This window comes from Pinus tabuliformis, chromosome 1_1 (genome assembly GCF_031772625.1).
Source record: "Pinus tabuliformis cultivar Carrire ecotype Pingquan chromosome 1_1, CPIR1, whole genome shotgun sequence".
NCBI classification, from domain to species: Eukaryota; Viridiplantae; Streptophyta; class Pinopsida; order Pinales; family Pinaceae; genus Pinus; species Pinus tabuliformis.
The window spans coordinates 432055866-432065134 of NC_142297.1; the positions used below are offsets into that span (position 1 = coordinate 432055866).

The following is a 9269-nucleotide window of genomic DNA, read 5'->3' on the forward strand; positions in this document are numbered from 1 at the left end:
AAGTAGGAGCAACTCCCTTAAAATGGTAGTTTCCCAACAAGTGATGTCGATTTTTGCTAAGACGGAGTGTCGAAGAGCATAACAATAGAGAACAACAATTGAAGCTATCACAGGTCACCAATGGCGAGATAGACAAGTTGTGCTAGCCACCATCTATTGTGAAGTTGAGCTCGATTTGGGCGAAAATGTGAGAAGCATAGCCAAAATCACAATTGGCTAGGACTTCACAGAGGAGGAGTCCCAATTGATAGATTTTTACAGGGAATACAATTAAGATCTAAGTGCATGGTGCTTAGAGTATTATTGTTTCGAATGATGATTGACATGTAACTGGATAGAAACATTCATATTTTCCACAGGGGTGTTCTTCCACGTGCCTTGGTCCTTTGGCTAGGTGGGATCGACAACCCATGCAACCCACTCCCCCATGTTTCAAAAAACACCCATTCCAAAGTATTCTAATTTCAAACTTATTTTAATAACATTTTTTCTTTTTTACTTTATTACATTAAAACTATTAATATATTGTTATTTTAAAATGCATCTCGTGTGAACCATGAAATAATATCTTTAATATATTGTTATTTTAAAATGTATTTTGTGTGAACCATGAAATAATATATTTAATTATATAAATTAAGATATCATTAAAAAAATATAATATATAATTTGTTTATTATAAAGTTTTTATTTATTTATTCAATTTTCATATATATATCTTAAATTTATTTAAATAATTATTTTTAACATTATAATAACAGAGGAAAAAATATAAAAAAATTAAATTTATATAATTTATATTATATATTATATTTTTTAATAAAAAATATAAACATTTTATTGTATATCTTAAATATCATAAAAGAAATGAAATGAGGTATTCCATTTAAAAAGGAAAGAAGAAAATCACTCTAATTTATTGAACATCTTTAGTAATGTATAATTGAAATTGAACATGTTTATAACTTTTTTTCAGGGCAGAACATGTTTATAACTTTATATTGTTTGAATGTGAAACTTTCAAATTTCACCTTATAACCGTTCAAATTTGGTCTTCCAAACTTTTTGGTATTTGCTAGTGCAAATTACAGAACAAAGATTTAAGTTCACAATAACCTGTATGATTCAAAGCATTTTTACTAACAGTGCTGCTATAAAGAGATATCACAACAACCCATAGTTGAAAATGTCAATTACAGGGCTTCGTTTCGCTGCGGTTCACAGACAGCAATGACCATTACTCTGATCGCAATATTTGCTTTTGACCTTTCATCTTGAAGCGTCTGTTTCTTCCAGCGGTGTCGCAGCGGCTGCCCTACCCCAACACCTCGCCTGTATTTCTTCCGTTCTTGCCGCATGTACTTCCATATTCCTCCACCCAGTAACTGCAGTTTCCCATAATGCTTCGTAGTCAGCACCCTCAACTACCTCAGATGTTGCAGACTTTCATGTTCTTCTAGCTCACAGCAGTCTTTCACGTTAAGCATTCTAAGTTCTGTCAACTGTGCCAGCCCCCCTATGCTCCGCAGTTTCCGACACCCAGCAGCATTAAGTTTCCTCAATGATCTCAAATGTTCCAGACCTGGAAGTTCTTTTAACTCGCAGCAGTTCACCACGTTTAGCACTTCAAGTCCTGTCAGCTGCTCCAACCCCTCTATGCTCTGCAGCTTCCCACAGCCACTCGCATTAAGATTCCTCAACCACTTCAGATTTTCGAGACCACCTGGAATTTCTGTTAACTCACTGCAGTTTGCCACGTTTAGTTCTTCAAGTCCTGTCAGCCGCGCCAATTCCTCTATCCTCTGCAGTTTCCCACAGCCACTCGCATCAAGCTTCCACAACGACTTCAGATGTTTGAGGCCATCTGGGATTTCTTTTAACTCACTGCAGTTTGCCACGTTTAGGTCTCCAAGTCCTGTCAGCTGCGCTAACCCCTCTATGCTCTGCAGTTTCCCACAGCCACTCGCGTCAACCTTCCGCAACGATTTCAGATGTTCAAGACCACCTGGGATTTCCTATAACTCACAGCAGTTTGCCACGTTTAATTCTCGAAGTCCTGTCAGCTGCGCTAACCCCTCTATGCTCTGCAGTTTCCCACAGCCACTCGCATCAAACTTCCGCAAAGACTTCAGATGTTCAAGACCACCTGGGATTTCCTGTAACTCACAGCAGTTTGCCACATTTAATTCTTGAAGTCCTGTCAGCTGCGCTAACCCCTCTATGCTCTGCAGTTTCCCACAGCCACTCGCGTCAAGCTTCCGCAACAATTTCAGATGTTCAAGACCACCTGGGATTTCCTGTAACTCACAGCAGTTTGCCACCTTTAATTCTTGAAGTCCTGTCAGCTGTGCTAACCCCTCTATGCTCTGCAGTTTCCCACAGCCACTCGCATCAAACTTCCGCAAAGACTTCAGATGTTCAAGACCACCTGGGATTTCCTGTAACTCACAGCAGTTTGCCACGTTTAATTCTCGAAGTCCTGTCAGCTGCGCTAACCCCTCTATGCTCTGCAGTTTCCCACAGCCACTCGCATCAAACTTCCACAAAGACTTCAGATGTTCAAGACCACCTGGGATTTCCTGTAACTCACAGCAGTTTGCCACGTTTAATTCTTGAAGTCCTGTCAGATGCGCTAACCCCTCTATGCTATGCAGTTTTCCAGATCCGCTGGCATTAAGCTTCCTCAACTGCGTCAGATGTTGGAGAGCACCTGGGATTTCCTTTAACTCACAGCAGTTTGCCAAGTTTAGCTCTTCAAGTCCTGTCAGATGCGCTAACCCCTCTATGCTCTGCAATTTCCCACAGCCACTGGCATTAAGGCTCCTCAACGATGTCAAATGTTCAAGACCACCTGGCATTTCTTTTAACTCACTGCATTTTGCCACTTTTAGTTCTTGAAGTCCTGTCAGCTGCACCAAGCCCTCTATGCTCTGCAATTTCCCACAGCCACTGGCATTAAGCCTTCTCAATGATGTCAAATGTTCGAGACCCGGAATTTCTTCCAGCTCAGAGCAATCTTCCATGTCTAGCACACCCAGTTTTGGCAGCTGCGCCAACCCCACTATGCTCCGCACTTTCCGACACCCACTGGCTTTAAGCTCCCTCAACAAAGTCAATTGTTCCAGACCTGGAAGTTTTTCTAATGAACAGCATTTTTCCGTGTTTAGCACTTGAAGTTCTGTCGACTGCGCCAACCCGTCTATTCTTTTCAGATAGTGGCAGTTAACCTTCAGCTCCTTCAGACGTCCCAACGTTTCAAGACCTGGCAGCTCCTCAACTGTGTGGCATGCTACGAGTTGGAATTTCTCGAGCCTTTCAAGACCACAAAGTCCTATTTTCCTCAATGTACAACACTCGCTCAACTCTAGCTCTGTAAGTGTTGCTGGCAATTCTACAACCTCCGACAAAAAACCACATCTAAGAATGCTGAGATGTTGAAGGTTTGGGCAAAGGCCTTCACAAAATGATAACCCTGAAATGTTTGTCCGGCACAGTCCTAAGTATTTTAACCCAAACATGCAGTTGGCAATGGAAGCGTCCAGTTTATTCAACACTATTCCCCCTTCAACTTTTCTGAGTGGCAGTTCACTCAATGGACACTCCTCTATTTCCAACCGCTGAAGGCTGTTCAGCTCCACGAGGCATGGTGGTAAGTACTCTAAACCCGAATTCTTGATTTTCAACTCTCTCAGCTGGGTCAACAATCTAATGGAATCCGGCAAATGTTTCAACTGAATGCAACCAGAAAGCTTCAATTCCTGTAAGCTCCTTAAGTCACCGATGTTATCGGGCAGACGTTTCAATTGGCTTCCTAAATGCAGAACTTGCAAATCACTTAGCTCTCCGATAGCACTTGGCAATTCTTTTAAATTTGTACCAGATAAAAATAATTCTAGCAATGACCGGTTATGTGAGACTTGGGGAGGCCATACTTCAATTTTCTGACAATGTTGGAGGTCTAAGCATTCAAGGGAACTTATCTTTCCAAGAGTTTCAGGAAATATCTGCAACTTTCGACAGTTTTGCAAAACCAAACGTTGCAGGTTCTGTAACTCCCCAAAGGAATCTGGGAGCCTCTCTAAGCCACCGGCAAAAGATAGGTCAATATGTCGGAGGTTCTTTAACTCACCAAGGGAATCTGGAAGCTTCTCTAGTTTTCCACAAGAACCGAGCTTAATACGTCGGAGATTATTTAACTCGCCAAGGGAATCTGGAAGCTTTTCTAAATTATGGCATTCAGACAAGTCAATATGCTGGAGTTTCGTTAAATTGCCAAAACAATCCGGCAGCGACTTCATTGAATTGCAGCGGATAAAGCTCAGGTGCTCCAAAGACTGCAGTTGACAGAATTCATCTGGCAATGTTTCCAGATGAAGAGTGTAAAATTGAGATTTAAGGACAATTGTTTCGAGTTGTTTCAACTTACCTATGGACTTTGGAAGTCCTAAAAGGTGAGAGTCAATAATACTCAACTCCCTCAAGTATAAAGGTACCTGCAATGTTCACAAATTTTCCAAAAGTGAGTTGGGGCCGTGGATGTCAATTGTAAACGTGGTGGTCTACCAAGATGGAATATATCCAAAAGTTTTCATAAGGGAAGAACAAGATCGATTAAATAATTACAATATATACCTGAATATTATGATCTTCCCACAGTGTTTTCAATGTTGCCGACCTGCACACTTGCAGAACCCTTAAATGCTTGATTGGAATCCAAGGAGGGAGGGAAGAATAAGGACATCTATCCCATCTGAGCCATATGAGATGTTGTGACCGTGCAGCCTTGAATATGCTTTCTTCCAAACAATCCCCTTCAACTCTAAGCAGCTTCAACCCGCGCATACCACGGAAAAGATCGCCCAGCTCCGCACGGTTTTCCACCGGCGTTTCAACCATGTTAATTCCACGCACCTAAATTGTTGACTGGAAACTGTTAGAAACAATATTGACATCCTTGCAAAACCTAAGAATTTCGATATTGAGACCACAACACTAATTTCAAAACCAATCTTAATGTTTCAAAATACGTACGATTAATTTCTCCGGCAGATTGTCAAGAATGTTCTGCGTTAGGCGGCAAAAACGATACGGGGAATTCTTCTCTCCGATATCTCTGCCCAGGTCTCGAAGATGGTCGTGCATTATTATATTATTTTCGCTGTCGACCTCAATGAGACACTTGTTCTGTAGATTCCAAAGACCCAGCCATCCATCCAAGTCCAGCCCCTTCCATATTTGAATGGCAGTATCCCTGTCTTCTCCTAGGAAGAAACATGCAATGTCTAGGAATATTTGCTTGTCGTCATCATCCAGGCTGTCGTAGCTGATTTTGAGTCTGCTTTGTATATCGTCGGGAAGCATCTTTGAGATTTTGACCAATTGGGCTGTCCAATAGGTTAGATCGTTTCTTCCACGAAGAAACGCGCCAATCACTGTGAGAGATAACGGTAATCCACCGCACGCATCAATAAACTTACTAACCAGTACCTCAAATTCTGCCACTGGATGAGGCTGGTCAAAGGCATGCAAGCAGAAGAGTTGTTGGGAGTGTTGCTAATTGAGACACTCCAACTTATAAATGGCTGACTCATTGATATCATTGTTTATAAGAAGCTGCTTATCGCGAGACGTTACTAAAATTAAGCTACTGGGATGAAGGGCATCCTTAGCTGGTAAGAGTAATGCATCAAGCTGCGAAGAATGATCCACATTATCTAAAATAATGAGAGCTTGTTTGGATGACAGATTTCGTTTGAGATTTCCTTTACCTTCATCAGTGCTCCGTATTTGTACATTCAATTGAGTCAAGTCCTTTATCAGGTCACTCTGTAAGGTAGTTAAAGACTTTTCTCTGATATCAAATAAAAAGCAAGATTGGCTGTAATTTGATCTTTCCTGGTTAAAGATTTCCTTAGCAAGTGTGGTTTTGCCAATCCCTCCAAGCCCCACAATTCCTATAACTCTAGTTACCCCAATTTGCTGCTGGTTCAATAACTCTTCAAAATCTCTTACTTTTTGATCCAAACCTGTTGGATATCTGGACACGTCGAGTGGCGGCTTTTTAACCTTTGCCAATACCAATTGCACGACCTCATTCACCAGTCGCCACTCCACACTGAATTAATATTCACAAACAAATTACTAATTAGCAGTAAGCAAAGCGTACATAAATAATTTGTCATATACATATCAAACTAAACAATATAAAACGAGGAACAGGAAGAGATGGAGTTCTCACAACCATTCGCATGCAACAAGACAAGGTAAGACATGTAGCTGAAGGTGGTGAGAGTCGAGGGTTGGAGGACGTCGAGCAACGTTCCGATATCATTTGCAAGGACTGGTATGCGCTCTTTGCTTTCACGAACGATTGTCTAGAAAATATGAATCGGCTCCTGCTAAGAATTAGTTTAGAAAGAGGCATGAAAGTGAATCTGGATGCAGAACAATGGATAATTTTAATGGTGCCCCCGGTTTCTTTCAATGTTGAGGCCTCTTGGTCTTCATGGGTATTTGGCCTGTCATCTTGGGGAGAGATCAACAGGCTTGTCATCCTGGGAAGGGGATTTGGGAACCCTTATCTTGGCCTCAGGGTAGATAGGTTCCGGGGTATGAGTTAGAAAGTTGTCATTATGCAGCCAACTGGGTCATTCAGAGAAGTTTCCACTGCGTCTGTCGGAACATTTTCTGTAAGTTGATATGGTTGAGAAAGTGGCTTAAGAAGCAAGGTGTCTCAGATAAGTGTGGAAGGCTAGAAATTTTACATGGCCTTGGTGCCTCCCTTGACCTGTTGATAGGGTTGATCTTCCTCAATCCAGAGTTGAGCATGGACTTGGAAAAGGTTTGCAGGACAAGGTGCAGTAACTAGGGATACAATTGGGGGAGGGAAACCACTCTCTCGTGGACCAGGATTAGAATTGTAGTCTAGTGGGAGATTGAAAAGCAATGTTTGACCTGCTGGGGTGGCGATAACCAGGGTAGAAAGAATATTTGGAAACCAGGGGGCAGGGCTGCAATTATAGTCGGGTGGAGGAGCAGGGAATTCTTGCGGGAGCCGGTGAGAGGGGTTATTCAAATTCTCATGGGAAGCAATCAGGACAATGGTGTTGTTATTATCCTTCAAAACTTTTTGGGGGGAGAGGGGAATAAGGGTGTAGATGGGGTTTATCATAGTTCTCAGGGCACAGAGAGGATGAAAACACTCATGGCCAAGAAGTCTCACCCAGTATGGGGGAAGTTTGTGGGGAATCCCAAAACGAGTGAGGCCAATCCTCAGGACGAGTATCCCAACAAGAACAAAAGGAAAGATGTCAATTTCATTACCAACTCACAAAGCATAAAATTCTATGAGTCCACTATGGTTAATTTGAGGATGACTTACAATATTGTATTCCTAGTTTTTGTTATAAGTAGCTTAAATATCATAGTGCAAAGAACTCTAAAGACTAGGCACTTAAACCGTGATCCAGTCACGGCACATGTGTCCCACTTGGAAGGGAAAGGAAAAAGCAGGAAAAAAAAAAAAAAGAAGAAGAAGAATTGGATGATGAAGGAAGGTAACCAACCGGGAAGGAAAGGAAACACAGGACCGGGAAAGGCTGGAAAAAAGATGAAAGGCCTATAATCGGCTTCAAGCAAAGGCCTGAGAAAAAGAGGCAAGAAAACAGGGAAGGAGAGTATGTAGAACCTGATCAACACATACTACGTAGGAACCCCGGTTGAGGTGAAAGCAGTAATCTCCGAATGGGAAAGAGAACTAAACACAAACATTGAAAATCAAGAGATTGCAGAGGAATGGGAAACAATCATCAAAGACCCAGGGAACATCAGAGGACACCAAACGATGTTTTGCCAAATTATCTGGTAGTATTGGGTCTTGAAAAACATCTCGGCCCACACTTTGACAACCTATAAGGAAAGAGAAGACCCAAAGGAGGATAGACCAGTAGAGCCAAGTATGAAAGACTTGCAAAGGGAGATACAATCTATCGAAAGATCCTGAAGTGACTCACATCTGGTCGCTTCCCGGAAAAGGCTTCCACTGGTGTCTTCATCCCCAGTATACGATGCAGGCTTCTGTTCTGTAAGTATATTGTTGTATTTCATGCCTCAACCCACAAATGAAGTGGTAGGCTTTGGTCATGCAGCATCACCTGAGCTGTTGCCACAATCGATATGTTCTTCCTTTCGGCCACCCCATTCTGTTGTGGGTTATGGGGTGTCGTCAACTCCCGTTTAATTCCTTTTGTTGCACATAAGTCCTTAAACTATTGGGAGACATACTCTCCACCATTATCGCTTCGCAAGGCCCTTATTTTCTTTCTAGATTCTTTCTCAACCAAGGCTTTGGACTCATAAAACCTTGAGAAGGTTTGATCCTTCTTCTACATAAAGCAGATCCAACATCTACCAGAAAAATCATCAATAAAAATAACATAGTACCTTTGTTTAGCAGTGGAGGTTGTTAAGAATGGTCCACACACATCTGTATGAACTCGTTCCAGTATTGCTCCAGCTTGACTGTCTCAATCCTGAAAGGAAGATTTTGCATACTTACTCAAGGTACAACCTTTGCATGTATCCACTTGCTCCAGTTTACCCTTGGGAAGTCTGGTAGAAATTTGCTGCATGATCTTCAACACCCCATGGTGCAAGTGGCCCAATCTTCTATGCCATAGCTCGCCAATATCTTGGGTTTGCACCAACTCTGCTTTGGAACTCAGTGCAACACAGTTGTTTACCTCCAGCTTGTAGAGATTCTTGACTCGAATCCTAATCTTCTTGGTCTGTTCAGTGCCGATATGCCACGGGAATGCCTTTCCTTTACTAAAGACTACATCATAGCCTTTGTCATTCAACATAGCGATAGACACCAGGTTCTTCTTCAGACCAGGCACATACTTTACATCAGTCAGGGTGAGAGGAGCTCCATGCTCCCTCTGAAACACAACCGTACCTTCACCTGAAACACGATACTTTCCATCATCGCCCATCTCCATGTGCATCTGGAGGTCCTTCTCCTCCAAGGTACTGAATAAACTCTTGTCACCGATCATGTGGAATGAGGCTCCACTGTCCAGGTACCAAACACACCCCACCATCGATGAAACCATGCATGCGATGAGGGTGAAATCCAATTCGAACTGTGAGGCCAGTGCCTCCCCGTCTGATCCCTTCGAGGATCCCTTCTTGGATTTCTTCTGTGGACAATTTGTTGCATAATGGCCCACCTCATGATAATGAAAGCGTCGCACTTTCGATTTGTCAAT

The 9269-nt window shown here is 42.3% G+C and overlaps 1 protein-coding gene and 1 pseudogene across 1 annotated transcript; both read right to left on the reverse strand.

Annotated features, from left to right (window-relative positions):
* Nucleotides 1-1244: 1244 nt before the first annotated feature.
* On the reverse strand, nt 1245-3950 carry LOC149213562 (uncharacterized; annotated as a pseudogene).
* Nucleotides 3586-6167, reverse strand: LOC149213563 (protein SUPPRESSOR OF npr1-1, CONSTITUTIVE 1-like). Its single transcript, XM_089389072.1, has 4 exons — nt 5032-6167; nt 4633-4911; nt 3825-4493; nt 3586-3705 (listed from the first exon to the last, which is right to left on the reverse strand). Exons 1-4 carry the CDS (start codon nt 5359-5361, stop codon nt 3586-3588), a joined length of 1398 nt encoding a protein of 465 aa, XP_089245198.1. The 5' UTR covers nt 5362-6167.
* Between the last annotated feature and the right edge of the window lie 3102 nt (nt 6168-9269).

Bases quoted from the DNA above. Each gene is read 5' to 3' on its own strand.
- LOC149213563 (XM_089389072.1), bottom strand. From the start codon at position 5,361: ATGCTTCCCGACGATATACAAAGCAGACTCAAAATCAGCTACGACAGC. The intron at 4,494-4,632 runs GTATATATTGTA...TGAACATTGCAG, and splicing joins GGGAAGATCATAATATTCAG to GTACCTTTATACTTGAGGGA. The intron at 3,706-3,824 runs GTTCTGCATTTA...GGATTCCATTAG, and splicing joins GAGAGCTAAGTGATTTGCAA to ATTGTTGACCCAGCTGAGAG.